Source organism: Lissotriton helveticus, chromosome 4_1, assembly GCF_964261635.1.
Source record: "Lissotriton helveticus chromosome 4_1, aLisHel1.1, whole genome shotgun sequence".
Classification (NCBI taxonomy): Eukaryota; Metazoa; Chordata; class Amphibia; order Caudata; family Salamandridae; genus Lissotriton; species Lissotriton helveticus.
The window spans coordinates 1,739,436,523-1,739,455,155 of NC_136063.1; the positions used below are offsets into that span (position 1 = coordinate 1,739,436,523).

The 18,633-nt window shown below is 44.7% G+C and overlaps 1 protein-coding gene across 1 annotated transcript in view; it reads left to right on the forward strand.

The window, feature by feature from the left end:
* NOX1 (NADPH oxidase 1) overlaps nucleotides 1–6,656 on the forward strand; it is a 47,543-nt gene extending 40,887 nt beyond the window's left edge. Inside the window, exon 13 of the mRNA XM_078688413.1 lies at nucleotides 4,993–6,656. Coding sequence (XP_078544539.1) covers nucleotides 4,993–5,119 — 127 coding nt within the window. The 3' untranslated portion in view covers nucleotides 5,120–6,656. The remainder of the gene's footprint in view (nucleotides 1–4,992) is intronic.
* Nucleotides 6,657–18,633: the final 11,977 nt, after the last annotated feature.

An 18,633-nucleotide genomic window follows, 5' to 3' on the forward strand; every position in this document is an offset into this window, starting at 1 on the left:
AAGTAGACCCGACGGTATCAGGGCGCCTTTTACACGAGCACTAGTTGCATTACAGACACATTAATTTTTAGGCAAGGGGAGACTAAGGGGCAGACCCACATGAAAAGTGCCACAGGGCGGCACCGCAAGCCCTTTGGCTGCGCCACGCTGCAGCACTTTCCGAGCACAGGAATGCAACATATTTATGTATTTGTATGTATTTATTTGTTAAGCGCGGCTGCCACCCAAAGGGTATTCTGGCGCTGAGACTACATCTGTGCTACAGGCAGGACTACCATTACATTATTCTCGGGAACAAGAAGGTCTTAAGGTCCCTTTTGAAAGAAATAAAATCTTGTCTGCTCCTCAGTGTCATCGGGAGGGTGTTCCAAAGAGTAGCGGCCGTGAAACTGAACGCACGGCCCCCCATCCTCACTCTATTGATCCTCTTTACCTCTTTATCCTATTTACAATGATATTTCGCATTCCTGTGCTCTCCCCTGTACTGGCGCACAAATAGCTGCCATGCGCCGGCACAAGCCCCCTTGCACTATGGTAGGATGCCTGCGTCATGGGTAGATTGTTTTTGTGCAGGTCGGAGCACCTTCCTGTACAAAAACAATCACGGCAGGCATTTTCCTCTTTCAATGTGTGCTGTAGAATGCCGCACACATTGAAAGAGGAAAAAAACGAGGAACAATAAAAACATTTCTCCTCGTCGCGCCTCGCTACGCCACCCCTAGAGCAGCCTAGCATACTGACGCATTTCCAGGTTTACAATTCCTCATAAATCTGGAAACGTGTCTCATTCCATGGGTGTTGCGTGGGAACACCCACAGCAACACGCATGGAACGCCCCCTTTCATGCAAAGTGCTGCGTGTAAAGGGGCCCTATTTAGAAGGACAGGAAAAGCCACGCAGGGTAACTTTTCCTGTCCTTCTAAATATGGGACATGGAAATGCTCTGCCAGTGCGTCACAAAAAGTGACGTACTGAAACGGATACCCGGCTATACAGCCGCGTCCGTGTATCATTCCAGAGGGCGTTCACTCATTGCTCAGGTGGTTCTAGGCTGGTAAAGAGTGTCATTGCTTGTACTCTTTCTAGTGACATGGCTGTTGCCTAATGGAAAATGCACTGAGACCGGTAATGCCTATCATACGAGCACATCAACAGGGGCTGCGAGGTGATAGTGCCTTTTCACTATTGTCAAATTTGGAATTAGGCTGGCAACCGACAGGAGAAATTTTCCCTCACCAACCTGCTTTTCACCTCATTTCCAATCTTAACTAGTCTGAAGGGTCATTTCAGAAGTGTTAAGGTGATCTCTCCCAGCAGGTTGTTGTAAATTGTAAACACAGAAGAGGTGTGGCGCCGCGGCTAGCGCGACTGACTCTGGAATCTGGGGATCACGGTTTGATTCCCGGCACTGGCGGCAGACTAGCCCACACCATGTGACTCTGGGCAATAGCTTGCTTAATCTTCCCGACGGCCCCCAGCGCCTAGAGACCCTAACGGGTGATAGTGCGCTTTACAAAAAAATGTTGATTTGTGTTTTGGTATTTTAGTGGTAAGTTGTTTCATAAGCTTCTAAGGATTGTGAGTGGGACGTTTATGTAACTATTTTGTAAATTGTTGGTTTGGGCCAGATTGCCACTTCTAGAGTTGATGTATGTGGTGAGGCCATTCTTAAGTTAGCCAAACCCCTTCCTGGTTGATCAAAGGTCCACACTTGCTGCGGGTTGTTGATCATATAACGAATGATCTGTTCCCAGCTGCTCTGAAATTAAAACTGCACTTAAAGTGGCCGCGCCCTTTTTTGAGGATGGGGATAATTCTGGTGATTTCGAGGTGGCAATGGAAAACCTCTGTGAAGAAGCTTGTCTTCAGGTTTTTTTTTTTTAAATAGCCAGACTTTGAGAACTTGATTCGAAAAATCAACAAAACATTATTTCACAGCAAGAGGCGGGAACTGAATTAAAATTTAGATGTCAAGCTCAGAGGGGCATCAGCGCCTACCTTAGTAATTAGCAAGCTATCTTGCCCATCTTTAGGGAATGGCAGCACTGCCCCACTGTTGACAAAGGAGATAGAGGGATGAAGATGTAACACATAGTTGTCTCCATTAGCTGCACACAACTGGCAGACCAATGAGACATTGTATTCTTAGAGGAAAAGCTCCAGGTGAGTTCTGAAATTTCCCCAATAGAGCATTTATATCATGTGCTCTCCTAATATATGGCTCACATGCCTTTGATATGTAGGTATGGCATACACTTATGTCAGAATTAGCACAATAACTCTTCCTCTTAATGTGCAACACCTCCTTGTGCAGTGCTCGAAGCTTTCCTCAATTAATTGTCCAACCCCTGGGCTGATGTCTTCCCTATTTTGACCTATTTGTCTGTTTCTTATTATTTCCTTCACTGTATTGTAAACTACAAGAGCGAAGTATGCAATAACATCATGACCTCAGAGGTATGGTCATCTCAAGAATTATTGCCATCATAGAACAATTAGAGTTTTGTCGCACCATCTACCAACAGCCATCTTTACCATCAGTGACCACTATGTTCTACCTTGAACCCGCAAGGCGCTCCTTTGTTTTGTTATTTCAACCCCACTTTGTTTTCTTTTCTCGGTTACAAAGATCATGCTTTACAGCTACTACCAGGCCATAAGTTGTTACCTAGCTATAGACCCATTTAGGTGGTAACTATAAAGGCTTATTAATCACTCTATCATACAGCGCCGCAAATCACCTTGCTGCGCTGCCTGACAGGGCTGGAATGCGCAATACTTAACACTGTATGGTGCAATCCTGCCTTTTCCCAACCTGGCACAAAGTGTGCTGTCTAGCGCCAATGCAGGTTCTATTGCACCATGGTGCAAGGGTGCCTGCATTGCTAGCAGGAGTGTAACCTTCCTGCACAAAAATAATCGTCTGAGGCATATTCCTCTTTCTATGTGTGCTGCTGAAATAAACATTTCTCCTTGTTCTGCCTCACCTCAGGAGGAGTAGCAGCTTTGGCGCATTCCCAGGACTACCACTTATGTAAATTTAGGAATGCGTCTAAACCCATGGGTTTTGTGAGGGAACAGCCATGCACCACCCACGAAATACCTCCCCTGGGCAGAGTAATGTGATGCAACAATTTGTTCTGTGTTGCATTACTCTGGATTTATCAATGCACTCATGGCCTGCATAGCTTGATAAATCTCATCTCAAGGGTCGTACAACCGCAACACAACCCTTGATAAATATGGCCCTAAGAATTCATGCAACGCACTGCAGCAAAGCAAGTTGCTGCAGTGCTTTGCATGAATTGGAGAGAGCTGAAGTACACCATATCTACCAACATATGGTGTTGTTTAGCTCTCTCCCTGCGCTGACGAATTTGTAGCTCCCTCGCACCAGTGCAGGCACTCTTGCACCATGCTGCAAGGGTTCATGAATACCTTCCGCCACAAAAACAATGCAAAGAGGCATTTTAATTTTTCTATGTGTAATGCAGTGTGCATCATGCATTGAAACAGGAAGTAACGTAGGAGAAATAAACATATTTCTACATGTTACGCTTACCAATTTCACACAATTCCACTTTACAAACCATAGTAAATCTGGAATTGTGTGAAATCCATGGGTGGATGCACGGGAACGCCCATGCTTCACACATTGAATGCTTCCCACGAAGAAATGCAACGCAGTGTAAGCCACTGCATTGCGTTCCACTTCTCTGAATCTCAAATAAGCCTTTGTGTTGCCTTGCATGTCTCGGAACAGTGCAAATTCTTATAAATATGGGCCAAAGGTCTGTCAGTACAATACACACAAGAATTTTGCCATAGCTTGTCATTAATGTATACAAGGTAATGCATAGAAAACTGTGACAACATGGTGATTTATTCATATCAGAATAGAAGCTAGAGGTAAGAGGGTAATCAGAAGCCAGATTTACTAAACTTTGATGCAACGCAGCAAGAGAAGTTGCTGCACTGCGTTGCATCGAAGGAGAAAAAGCAGATATGCACTATGTCTAAGATATGGCACAATTCTGTTCTGTTGTACCCCTGGGGCACTTCTAGCTGCCTAGCTCCAATGTAGAAATCTTGCACCATGACTCAAGGATACCTGTGTTGTGAGAATAGTTTTTGTGCAGGAAGGTAAGCCTTCCTGCACAATCTATTCCTGAAGGCGTATTCCTTTTTGCATATGTGCTGCAGAAAGTGCCACCCATGCAAAGAGACAGTAAGCAGGATAAATAAATTTCTCCTTGTTAGGCCAGTCACAGGTACCTTATCGCCCCAAACCCATGTTTACTGACTTTAGCAAATATGGGTTTATATCAAAGTCTGGATTCACAGAACGCCCATGCTACACCTATGTAACGCCTCCCAGACAAAAAGTAACGCAAGGCAGTGTTATACACTATTCTGTGTTGCATTACTTTTGTGATAAAATCCATGATACACAAATACTGTTGCCTTCAATAAAACACAAAACAATGGGCTTCATGGAGTATGATGACTATGTATTCACAGCTATAGGAAAGGCTGTGACCAAAATGGTAACCAAGCAAATACAGAGCCTTTTTTCTAATGACAAAAGCTCATCATTGCTAGGAAAGAAGCCAGCTTATGTATGCCAATTCACCAAAACTCCAGGAGTAATGGAAGAGCCACAGCACACTCTTTGACCCCCATGTGGCATAAGAGATTTGATCCTGTGCCCCAACACCCTCCGATTGGCTGTTTAAAAGGGCAGCGGAATGGAAACCACTGGAAATAATCAGGGCTCTGGAAACACTGGTTATTTGTTTCTGGCACTGCCTTCTTTAGTGCTCAGATCAGGTGTGGCAGAGACTGAGCCAGGGATAACAGTGGGGTAGTCGGGGGTGGCAGTGTTACCTCTAATTGACACTGATGAAGACACCCTATTTACCCCAGCAATGCCGAAGGGCCATGTATAATTGTCTATGCTCTTTTCACACCAGTAATTCACCTCTTTTGCAGATCGGTGGTGGGTGTATTCCTTTGTGGTCCAACAGCTTTGGCGAAGACCCTGCAGACGGCTTGTCATCAGCATTCGAGCATTGACCCTAGAAAAGTCCAGTTTTACTTCAACAAAGAGAACTTCTAAAGGGTACAGCTAGTTACAAGACTTTTGGATGATTTGCTAAGAAACTCTTGATTGTCAGCGGCCTCCACCTCCATTTAAGTGTCAAGTTTTTGTAACGAAAGTGGAGCTCCAGGCAACATTTATGAGCAAAGCTGAAACGCAATTCGTCCTCTCTTCACCTCTGGACTTGAGCAACATTGATAACAAAAGTTGTCTGCTTCCTTTAGATTGATGGGTTGCATCATTTCTCTTCAAGAACATGGCAGCAGAGGCACTCTGCTCCTCAACCACTGAAGATGTGCTGTGACCCAGTGTAAGTGCACATGGAGTGATATCTGTTTACACTGCCTCATTAACCCTTGATGGCATGTGATCGTGAAGACAAGAGTCAAGTGGATAAACACGTGTGAAGTCAAAGGTGCATTTCAAATGGTGATTCCAAATCCAGCTAAGGGGGAGCAGTTCATGGCTCTCATAATGAATATCATGTTGTAAAGCTTCAATTACTAAATTATATTTCCATGTGCTTAGTTATCAGCATGAGGAGAAAGAGCATGCCACTTCTGGGGGCTTCATCAAAGGGTGGAAAACCATCTTAAGCTGCTTATGCCAATTGAGGAAACCTGGGTAGCCATGTTTCAATGGAGAAGGCCTTAGCTTGCCACTGAAGAAAGTCTGACTGGAATCATTGTTTGTAACCTCACAGCTAGGGGTAGACCATGTAAAAATGAGTGATTATTAGGGTGTGCACAGTAGAAACTGTGCTACCCAGCAGCACTTGGATATAGGGTTTATTAAATTTCCTGTTCACCATTTGATTACATTAATGTATCTTGTCTTCCTTGATGATCTCATCTTCTTCACCCCTTTTCTCTCTAATCCTCTTTTTCCTTTTCAATGCCTCTGGTTCATCTCTCCCACCCCTTTAACTCCTGCACTCTCGTATTTCCACCCTTCGTTCTCTTTTACTCTCAAAGTTTATCCTGTAACTCTGATTGAACAATATAATTTATAGAGCTTGATTGAGACAGGATGATCGCAGTGTTATGAAAGGACAACTCTACTAGCTGATCATAAATCAGCAGAGCATGGACGGCCACCTTGCAGCATTTGTGAATGATGTTTGAGATGAACCCATTGTACCAATGGATTATTGAGAGAAAGGCAGTGTCGGCATTCCCCTCAGGACATCCCACTGCTGTGCAGTGACAATGCAGGTGTCCGAACACGTATGCAACCAGTCCTTTTATGTACAGTTTTAGTAATGAAAGTGCATGTTATCACCTTGTAGATAAACTGTGTTTACGCGAGCTTGTTTTATTGTAAATAATATATTTTTGACGGTGTGCCCTCCCTCACAAAGTTTTGTAGAGTGAACTTCACTTACTCTGATTCAGCTTGCATTCCGTTTAGTCTTAACATGCCTTGTAATTTGCACATGGTACAGGTTCTCCTTTTGTATTGTTTCGCTATTTTTCGGTGTTGAGTGCCAATTAAATTATTATTAAAGTCCTCTCGCTAAATCATGTTTTAAAAAAATAAATAAATAGTACTTTACTTTAAACACCGTTGCATTCATCAAGATCTGTCCCTCATAACATTCCAGAAAAGGCAACCTTTTTGCAAGGTGACTGCATTCTTGAACAGGCATTTGCACTGAAATCTGTCTGGCATTTGCGAAAGTTAAAGCTTTTGGTGTTGAACATGACCATCTTTTTTTAATTTTGTGATTTTTTTTTTTTTTTTTTTTTTTTTTTTTATATTCAGTGAAATAATCATATTTGCATAGCGCTATTGCCATTCTTATGACCTCACAGGGCTGCAGAACCAGAAAATTGGTTATGAGGGTGGGGAGACAAGAGTAATATGCTCTCGAAGAAAAAAAAGTAACAACATCCTGAAAAAAGCAAACACTCGTAGGGAATGCAAGATGAAGTAAGCATGTGAAAGGTAAGCAGAAACAGCAGGGTTAATTTAACGCTTATACACAAATTAGTGAGTAATTTCAATGTCCATCGCTTATATTCTTACAAAATGTAAGCAGTATGGTTTTGAAATAACATCCCTGAACACAGGGCAGCGGTACACATTTTATAAAATAAGGAAAACCGCTGATAAGGATCACATTAAACGTTTTCCTCTACGCATTAACCAGATACTGGAGTACCTCCAGGAATGGTGCACTTCCCCCACCTGAGGAAAACAATGTTGTTAAAAAAAGGCAAGAAAACGAAAGTAGCGCTTCACTGGCAAACTCTGTAAAGTGGCGCTGTGTAAGAGTGTGAATAACACCAATGTGGCCTGTTTGCAACCCTGCTGTCTTGCTTTATTTCGTTTTTATTTTTATATTTTAAACCATTTTTTTCCACCATTTTTTTCCTCTCTATCTGAGGCTGCACTTTGGAATAGAACAATGTCAGAAAAAGACAACATTTGTGACAAAAGTGTTTCTTTATTTTTTGGATCCATTTCACAGGGTCATAAATAAGAGGGAGGAAAGAGCGGGTAAGACCCATTTGTTAAAGGGAAGTTTTTAAGCACGTGAGGAGGAGTGAGACAGAAAGAGAGGGAATAAGCGTAAGAAAAGAGATGGGGGGGGGGGGTGGAGCTGCAGTCAGCGGCAGAGCAGGAGAATTGATCAATGTAGGACGGTGGGTGGTGTGAGATGAGTGTGGTGAGGGGGGAGGGAGGTGGGGTTCATTATACTGAGAAGTGGGGGCCCTACACCTTGGTGAGGCAGATAAATCCATGCGATTGGTTGGGTTTATTGTGAGTGGACCAAAGACTTGCATTGTGACCAAATATATACAAATAAATAAAACATTCTTGCTTCAATTTTTTTTTCTGTTATTGAGTTACATGTACATCTTGGGGGGGGGGGGGGAATAGCAGTTACAGTGCCAGTTTAGTTTGTTACCACTACATTGCCTTAAAAAAAGAAAAATCAAACTCTGTAGGCGAGGTGGGGTTGGAGTGGCAGAGGACACAAGCTCTCATTTTTGCAGTACTGTTGAAGAAAATGCCTAAAACTCATTTTTGTGTTTCAAAGTGAGGGGGATTACTGCCTGTATGCAGCATAAGGGTGTTCAGGGCTTCAAGCATGTGCAGAAAAGCAGGGAACATTAAGCAAGCAGGATGTTGTAACACGTTTAAACTCACAAAAAAGGAAAACCGCTGATAAGCCTCACATTAAACATATTCCACTGTACGCATCAACCAGGAATTGCAGTATCTCCAGGAATGGTGCAATTATGCACCCGGGGAAAACAATGTTGTTCAAATAAGGCAAGAAAACAAAAGTAGCGCTTCACTGGAAAATCTGTAAAGTGGCGCTAATGTGTTTGAGACTCACTACGGCTGTGGGAAAGAAATACACGAACATGCTAGACGATGTGCACGGCATCCCGATGAAAGGAAACGGTGCAGAGACAGCCGTTACCAACCCATCCCTGAATGGTGGCTGGGGCGGCCCTGTTGTAGGGGACGGCAGCATCAGGCACAAGGGGGAGTGGAAAGGGCTGCAATGTATGCTTCAGGTTTTGGAACTTTTATTTTATATATTATGTGTGACTGCAGAACAGCATTTCAACTAAATAAACCTTGCAGCCCTCGCACATAATTGAATTAAAAAACGGTCAGAAATACTCGACGAGTGGGGAAAGTGAGGTCTGGGAAATGTGTAGCTGCTGTATCTGCCATCCCAGCTATGACCAAGAAGTCTTTAAGAAAAGAGTGCTCAGAAATTGAAAATAAAACGTATCCAGTGAAGCCACATGTAACAGGGGCAGTCCTCATGCGAGGGTACTACAGTAGAAAAGGAGGGACCACTAAAGACCCTACTCAAGGAAAAAAAAATAATTTTCAAACGACAGTCAAAGGCGCTAATTAAAAAACATGGGTGGACCTCAAAGCCCATATTCTGAGAACACGTCTAGAAAAGGTAGCTTAAGCGCTGCCTATGAGAGACCTAAAAAGCAGGTTGTAAGATACTTGGGGCCACCCCTTCCATGTCACGTACATATGGAATGATCATTGGTGTTCCACGAAGCCCTCTCCTTGAGCATGAGATATACTGGGGCTCGAGGCAGACTCGGAGACCATGGCTAGACCTGGCCTGATGGAGACATCACCTCGAGGCATCCTGAGTGGTAGAAGGTGGGCATGCACAAAGGAGTAAGGTCCTCAACAAGGAGAGGGCCTAAAGGGCTGACATGGAGTCATTGAACAGCTGCAGAAGAGCCGCACTGTTAGTGCCTCGCCTTTGCTGGAGACAGAAGTGGAGAACTGACACAACAGCTGCCAAGTGCCTCAAAGCAGCGCAGATGATTTGTGGCCCCTGAGGAAGCAAAGTGACCGGCTGGGACAACTCACGCCGGGTGGATGGACTTTAGAGATATACAAACAATGCTGAGATCCAGTGCGGTGGGGCAGAGGGAGGGTACGATTACGTTACTACTTTACTGTCTCAAAATTTAACTGTACTAGTTCTACTCAGGTTTGTCCCTTACATTGACTGCGTGGTTCGGAAGACATACAGTCCTGGATTTACTAAGATTCGATACAATGCAGCAAGACAACTTCTTGTGCTGTGTCAGATGGAGAGAGCAGAAATGTCAAATGGAGAGCTCAGAAATTTACCATATGTTCTAATATATGGCACATTCCTACTCGCTCTCTCTGTGCTGGAGCACTATCAATCACTCACCTGTGAGGGTCTCAAGGCGCTACGGGGGGAGGGAGAAGGAGGGAGGGGGGGGTAAGTAGCTCCGTTCAATCTAAGAGCCAGGTCATGAGTGTCTTCCTGTAGATGTTCAGGGAGTCGGGAGTCTGTCGATCAGGAGCTTGTTCCAGGTCTTGGCCGCGATGTAGGAGAAGACTCTTCCACCTGTTCTGGCTCTGTGGATGCGCGGGGTTTCGGCAAGGCCAGCAGATCAGAAGTTTCTCTTGGGTACTTGGAAGGAGATTCTCTTGTTGACGTATTGGGGTCCGGTGTTGTAGAGGCATTTGTAGTTCTGAGTGAGTATCTTGAAAGTAACTATCTCTCAACGGGGAGCCAGTGGAGGTTCGGCAGGTGTTGGGTGATGTGTTCATGCCAAGGGATGCCGAGGAAGAGTCTGGCTTTTTGGGTTCTGTATGGTTTCGAGCTTGTGGGGCAGAGACTTGTTGATCCCGGTGTAGAGGGTGTTTCCGTAGTCCAGTCTGCTGGTAATGAGTGCATGGGTGACGGCCTTCCTTGATTCGGGGGGGATCCATTTGAAGGTCTTTCGGAGGATGCGGAGAGTGTTAAAGCAGCTGGTGGCGACAGTGTTTACCTGTCGGGTCATGGAGAGGGAGAAGTAGAGTACAATGCCGAGGTTTCGGGCGTGGTCCGTGGGGGTGGGAGGGTTATCAAGGACAGAAGCTCACAAGGTGTTGTCCCGTGCAGAGGAGGAGGGTACGAGTACGAGGGCTCTGTCTTCTGAGTTGAGCTTCAGGCAACTGCTGCTCATCCAGGATGCAACATCATTCATTCCTTCCTAGAAGTTGAGTCTGGTGGTGATGGGGTCCTCGGTGAGGGAGAGGATGAGCAGGGTGTTGTTGGCGTAGGATATTATGCTGAGTCCGTGTGTCTGACGATGGCGGCGAAGGGGATCATGTAGATGTTGAAGAGCGTGGGGCTGAGCGATGATCCTTGGGATACTCTGCAGTTGAATTCCCTGGGTTCGGAGAGGAAGGGTGGCAGTCTGATTCTTTGGGTTCTGCCAGTGAGGAACGAGCAGAGCCAGTTGAGGGTGGTTCCTTGTATGCCAGCATCGTGGAGTCTGGCGGTGAGTGTGCAGTGGGAGACAGTGTCGAACGCTGCAGAGAGGTAGAGTAGGATCAGCGCCGCGGTGTGTCCTTGGTTGAGGAGGGTGCAGATATCGTTTGTGGCGGTGAGTAGAGTTGTCTCGTGCTGTGGTTACTGCGGACTCCTGATTGGGAGGGATCGAGGATGGAGTTTTCTTCGATTAATTTTGTTAGTTGTGCATTGATGGTCTTCTCTGTGAATTGGCCATGAAGGGGAAGAGGGAGATGGGTCGGTAGTTCTTGAGGTCCGTGGAATCTGCTGAGGGCTTCTGGAGTAGGGGTCTAACTTCTGCGCATTTCCAGTCATCGGGAAAGATGCCAGTTTTGAAGGTGGTGTTGATGGTGCGCCGTAGTTCTGGAGCGATGGCGGTGGTGGCTCTTTGGAAGATGTGCCGCTGGCAGGGATCTGTGGGGGCTCCTGAGTGGCTGCCTATCATGGTCGAAGTGGTGTCTATGGTGGTGACTGGGGTCCAGGAGGAGATGGTGGGCTGGCTGGCATTGCTGGAGGAGGAAGTAGTTTCGGAGTCAGATGTCTGGTTGTTGAAGTTATCGTAGAGATCCTTGATTTTCACATGGAAGTAGGATCCGAGCTTGTTGCAGAGGTCCTGGGAAGGAGTGATATCCGTGGTTTCACTGGGGGCCTTGGTGGATTCCTGGATGACACTGAATAGTTCCTTGGAGTTGCTGGAATTGGGGAGGATCTTGTTTTGGAAGAAGGTCCTTTTGGTGGATCTGATGTGTTGGTGGTATTCAGTCATGGCATTCTTGTCGTTGGTGCGATCTTGTGACGTGTTGCTGTTTCTCCAGTTCTTCATGAGATGTCTGCAGGTGCGTCTGAATTCTTGGAGTTCGGCGGTGAACCAAGTCACCTTCCTGGGGCGCTGTCTGTTGTGGTTACTTAGAGTCCGAGCTAGTCTGCGCAGTTGGAGATCCATCTGTGAAGTTCGTTGGCTGCCAGGTTGGCGTCGGTTGATGTGGTGGGGGCGTTGCAGTTGAGGGTGGAGTTGAGCTGCTCCTCAGTGATTTTTCTCCAGTTCCTTTGTGGAGGGCATGGTGCAGGTTTGGGCAGCATGGGTTTGTCGACATGGAAGTTACGCAGCGGTGGTTCATACATGGAGGTTATGTGGTGTGGCTGAATTGGATGTTGTTACCGCCTGCGAAGATGAGGTTGAGGGTGTGTCTTGCCTTGTGGGTAGGCGTGGTGATGAGCTGTTTCAGTCCGATGTTGGGGAGGTAGTCCAGGAGGGTGGTAGAGTTGGGGTCGCTGGGATTGTCGAAGTGGAAGTTCATGTCTCCGATCCGTTGTGGTGGTCTTTCCTCTGGGTTTGGTATCCATCAGGGATGGCGGTGCCGATGTCGGGGCGGAGGAGGTGTTGGTCCAGGTTTCTGTAAAGAAGGTGACGTCTGGTGAGAGGGTGTTGAGAAGGTCCCAGATCTCAACGGCGGGTCTGTGCAGGGAGTGCACGTTGAGGAGGATGTACCTCAGGGCTTCGGAGGTGTTGGTGTTCGGTGCGGTGGCCGTTTGGGTGAGGACCGTGGTGAAGGTCTGGCGGCAATGACGGTAGGAGAACTGTCCGTGTCTGGTGCTCAGCGTGGACAGCTGGCAGTTGTTGCTCCTTCCGGGGTTGAGTGCGAGGAGGGCAGCTGAATCCTACGGATGGATAGGCGGTGAGCCAGGGTCCCTAGTGCTGGTCACGGTTGGTTCACGGACGAGCAAAGATGAGCCTACTTTTGGAGCACCCGCTAAGCGTAGCTGCGCAACGGCCGCCATTAAATAGGGAAGGGAGAAGGGAGGCACAGCTGGGAGACGGGAGTGGAAATCGGTAGGGGAGGGGCCACGGGGGCAGTAGTGGCGGGAGAGGGAAGCGGGAAAAATTGGCAGAGCGCAACAAAAACAAAACCGAGAATGGCACAATAAGGCAAAACAGAAAGGCACACTAAGGCAACAGTAAAAAAAAAAAAGGGCATAATAAGGCAACAGAAATTAACTAAGAGGGACAACAAAATGGGCACAATACAATTTAGACCGAACCTCTACTTGCACTAAGCCCTGCACAGGGTAACGGTACAGCAGTGGAGCTGCAGAGGGAGAGCGCAGGTCTCTGGCTGTCAGGTCAGAGGTCTTGCTCACGCTCCCCCACAGTGGCTGCCATTAAATTGGGAAAGGGGTAGTGAGGCACAGCTGCGAGGTGGAAATCGGCAGGGGGAGGGGCCGTGGGGGCAGCAGTGGTGGGAGAGGGAAGCGGGAAAACGGGCAGAGAGCGCAACAAAGACCAAACCGAGAATGGCACAATAAGGCAAAATAGAAAGGCACAATAAGGCAACAGTCAAAAACTAAGAGGGACAACAAACGGGCATGATACAATCTGGACAGAGGCTCGAACCCTTTCCTGCACTAAGCCCTGCACAGGGCAGCGGCACAGCACAGCAGCAGGGCTGCAGAGGGAAAGAGCAGGTCTCTCCCCAATGTGTTGTCTAGCGCCAAGGCAGGCACCCTTGTGCCATGGTACGAGGGGACTTGTGTTCCAGGAAGGATTGTTTTTGTGCAGGAAGGGTATTCAACAACGTTTCCCAGACGAAGATAGTTAATCCAAACTTGAAGGAATCTACAGTTTTTCTAATTCATAAGCCAGACAAGTCCTCCTTGAACTGCATGTACTATTTTCATATTAAACAATCGTGAAATTGCTGACATCAATAGAAGGCACACAACTAAAGAGCAATCCAGTTGCTGGTCCATCCATAATAGGTAGGCAGGCTGGGGACAGTACTAAGAAGGCCCTACACTTTCTGCCTTTATATTGTGTGGAGAAGGGTGGCGGCGAATAGTCTGTCCATCCCTTGACACAGAGAAAAACTTTCAGCACCTGTACTGGGAGTTTATGATGGATAACCTGGCAGAGATGGGCTTCTGTACTCCCTTTCTTGACTGGGCTCTCTCAGATATCAGACACTGAAGTCTAAGATAGGCTTGAAAAGTTTCTTCTCTGATTGGATCTGCATGATCCGTGGCACTAGCCTGGGATGTCCCCTCGCACCACTTTTTGTTTGCCCTCGCTCTTGAGCCCATGACAGCAGATAGTTGCACTGAAAACATGAAATGGGGAGGGGGAGGGTAAAAGGGCAATTTCAAATGAACAGTGTTTGCCAATGACATCCTTCTGATGATCATGGAACTTGAGAAGCCACTCTCGATAGTGGCTGAACTACAATGCGGAAATATACTCCGTTCTGATGGGCAACAGATTCAGTCACACACCTGGGGGCCTTACTGATGTCAAGTTTGACTGGCTTGACTAATACTAATACAATGTTCCTATTGAATATAGTCTGAACTGGCAATCTGGAAACATTAGAACATGTTGTGGCTATGTCACAGGCAAGGCAGCATTTAAAACAACCATCCTCTCCAAGATTTCTTTTATGTCTAAGCGATCCACTTGGGCCTTCTATGGTAGGTTGTTGGGTCAGAAGAGTCCTTTGCATTGTAATGGTTGTGTACCCCTGCCCTGAGTAGCCAAACTGCAGAGATCTGGATACTTGATAACAATTTTTAGTCATGGGCAAACACGGATCATATTTGTGTGCTAGGACTCTGGCCTCTCTCATCGATTGTGGTCTGCTTAGTCGAGGAGACACCTCTCCAATGCACTGTTCTCAAGTGGTGGAAGGCTTCTGCCTTAATGGGAAGTTAAGTAGCATGAGCGCACTGGTGACAGCATACCACATATTATGTTTTAGTGATCAGTAGAGTGAACATGTCCTATTTACCCACGCCAAAGGAGTGGCGCCTGCTAGCTCACTCTGGTAAAGGTTTGTGTGCTTAACTCACACTGGACCTGATTGTGTGCAGGGCCTGGATGTATGTGTGCCTGTGAGACTGCACAGTGCACCTGGAAATGGCCTGTGTGGGTGTGTCTGCTTTCTGAGATACATGTGTGTTTGTGAGAATGAACAGTGCAACTGTGAGTTGAAACCACCGCATGTCGGAGATATTTTATGGTGTTGCTTGAGAGCATTGGGATGTATGGTTGCCCATGCGAAGGTACAGTACGTTGGAGGCAAGCGCAGGGGTGTGTGCACAGAGGCGTTCTTGCAATGGACACAACACAAGAAAGACTCTGGGTACCATTTTGGGAGACCCAGGGATTGCTGGAGGAGCAAGGAGAGGTAGAGATTTCCCTCAGACAATTTTGTGGATTGCTGCATTAATGAGAGTTGGGTGAGACACACATTGGAGGAAGGAAGAGCCAGCCTCCTTGGTGCACCTCAATAGGGACGTTTGGATCTGAAAGTAGGTCACTGGTCAAAGGGGCCTGGGCATGTCTGAGAAGGGAGTTGGGTCTGATAAAGAATCATAAAGAGGTAGCATGGCAGCTCTTTGGTAATCACTTGATGCTCATATCACGGAGGCTGAGATATCCAGGTGAAACCATCTCGTCTCTCCTTAGGCCTGTGTTTGGAGGAATCAAGAATGGAGACTGTCCTGCTGTGAAAGACTGCTCTGTAGAGGAAGAGCACAACAAAGAAATGGGCACTTTAATGTGAGCAATCCCCAGAACACAAATGTCAATGGCAGAGACCCAAAATCACGTGTGTCTAGAAATGGATTATTGAAAGGGGCACTGAAACTGTACATCAGCTTGGAGAAGGTCTTCATGAGTTCTGCCTGTTGTGACCAGGACTGTGGACATGGGCATGTCAATCTCTCATGCTGAGTGAGGGGACATTATCCAGGAGCATCAAAAAAAGCTTCCCTGGAGCCCATAGCACTAGCTTCTGCTTGACCTAAGACCAGTGGACTCAGTGAGGTGAAGGAGATTGTTTAGGGGAAGCAAAATCCAATGGAGATCCTGTTCTGTGGATCTCAGGAGTGGAGTGTGAAATTGTGCTCTGTTGGGGTTGCCGCACTGATCAAGATGCTGGAGAGTGTGTTAAAGTGTGTGACTCCCTTGCCATGTGGGGTCTGCAGTGAAGAACAACAGTTATCGCCCTTCGCACTGCGCTGTGAAAGAAGAAAGGCTTTTGCCTAAGAAAGCAGTGTAACCCAATGTGGGCCATCAATATATTTCTGCCACCAGTGACCCCCACATTCCAGGTGGGAATGGCAGTGAAGAGAGAGTGCCTTTGCCCTGTAGATGCTGCTGCGACCCTACATGCATGTTAGGAGGAAGGGGCTGTGAAGGAGGAAGAAGGTCATTGTCCTGAATCCTTGTGAAGCTGAAAAGATACTGCTGACTGTGACCCATGGAGAGTGTTAGCAACTACTTCCACTCCCCCATCCGGGAGTTTCGTAGGCCTGCTCCTTGATTCCAGAATAAGCTTGACAGTAGGGAGACAAAATATCGAAATTAAAATATCGATATACAATAATATCGATGTTTTAATATCGATTTTAAGGTATGTATGTTACTAATATCGAAATTTTGTTTAGTGTTATGTATTTTATTATGTATTTTATATGTTTGTTAAACATGTTTTTAATGTATGTTTAGAAATTAGTAATTTTGTTTACATTTTGCATTTTAGTATCAGAGCGGGTGTGGGTTTATAGGAAATGGGGTGGGAAGTAATTTAATTATAATTATGTTTTTTCTAAAATATGTTTGATTAAAAATTAATTGTTAATTAATAAATATTTGGTTATTAATTAGTTAATTAAATTAGAGTTCATGTAGTAATGTTTTTATTTTTATTATTAATTAATAATTAATTGGTAATTTATTATTAAGTGATTAAATGATAATTACATTTTTATGTGATTTATTTATGTGTAGTGGGTTGTGTGTTTATAGGGGAATAGGTTGTGAAATATTTAAATTAATTAAAGAGATTGTATTTATTTATTGGTATTTATTATTAATTAATTGTTAATTGGTAATTCGTTTTTTAAATTATTTTATAATAATTATAAATAATTGATTAATATATTTTGTTGTAAATATCTTGTTAATTATTTATTAATTGGTAATTAATTATTAATTGGTAATTAATTGTCAATTAGTTAATTTATAATTACATACATTTAATAATATTGATTGTTATTAATTGATTAATTGATATTTATATTGTTTTTTTGTATGTGTAGTGTGTTGTGTGTTAAAGGGAGAGTAGCAAGGGAAGTAATTTTTTGTTATTTAAGTAAATATTAATTATAAATATTTGGTATTTAGTAATATATTTTTGTAAATACAATATATCTTTTTTTGTTAAAAAAATATCTAATTGAGAAGTATGTTAATATAACGCTTACGCTATTCTGCGCTTTTGCTACTATTGTACCCTCTGGCGTGGGAATAGTAATTTTTACCCCAACGCTATCCAACGCTTTCCCTACAGTTGCACCCTTTGGAGTGGGAATAGTAATTTTTACCCCTACGCTATCCAACGCTTTCCCTACTGTTGCACCCTTTGGAGTGGGAATAGTAATTTTTACCCCTACGCTATCCAACGCTTTCCCTACAGTTGCACCCTTTGGAGTGGGAATAGTAATTTTTACCCCTACCCTATCCAACGCGCTCCCTACTGTTGCACCCTCTTGAGTGGGAATAGTAATTTTTACCCCTACGCTATCCAACGCTTTCCCTACTGTTGCACTTTTTGGAGTGGGACTAGTAATTTTTTCCCCTACGCTATCCAACGCTTTCCCTACTGGTGCACCCTTTGGAGTGGGAATAGTAATTTTTACCCCTACGCTATCCAGCGCTTTCCCTACTGTTGCACCCTCTGGAGTGGGAATAGTAATTTTTACCCCTACGCTATCCAACGCTTTCCCTACTTTTGCACCATTTGGAGTGGGAATAGTAATTTTTCTCCTACGCTATCCAACGTTTTCCCTACTGTTGCACCCTCTGGAGTGGGAATAGTAATTTGTACCCCTTCGCTATCCAGCGCTTTCCCTACTGTTACACCCTCTGGAGTGGGAATAGTAATTTTTACCCCTACGCTATCCAACGCTTTCACTACAGATGCAATATGTAGAGTAAGTATATGTATTAATTTATATTTAGAGTTTTTAATTTATTTTAAATGTATATGTATTAGTTATTATGTTTTAAATATGTTTTAATGTCTATATCTATAATTATTTTAATTATATGTATTTTTAAATAATTTTTACATTATTAATAATACATTTAAAAAAACAATTTTTTTTACTTCTATATTTTTGTACTACGATATTTTTTTTGATATTTTTGTACTTACCTTTATGTAGATAGAACTTCGATATTTTTGATGTCGATATTTTTGTATGTCTATATTCTGTCTGTCGATATTATGTCATAGATTCAAGCTTGACACATCAGTGAAGTGCTGAGGACATCAGCCGAAGCAGCCACAACATTCCGCCTGCTGGGCTGCCATGTGCAGCCAGAGACTCTGAACTGCCATTCTGTGAGAGTGGGTAAGATTGACTATCAAGCTGCCAGCCCAGAAAGAACTCTCTGTGATTGATGACAGAGAATGGGTGAAATCCTTTGATACATCTGCCCCCTTTTCTAGCAAGTCAGTATTGATTGTAGGTGAATTGCCAAACACCCCAGGATTTAAACATTCAATGCAAATGGCAGGTATATGTGTTAAGAGTGTTGTCACCAAACATCTGAGATAGTGGTGAAAACATGACACCAGACGTTTGGTAAACATGGAGCCCAGTGTCACTTGGGATACTGCTGCAAAAAGTTCCTACCAACTTCAATAAAGATTGG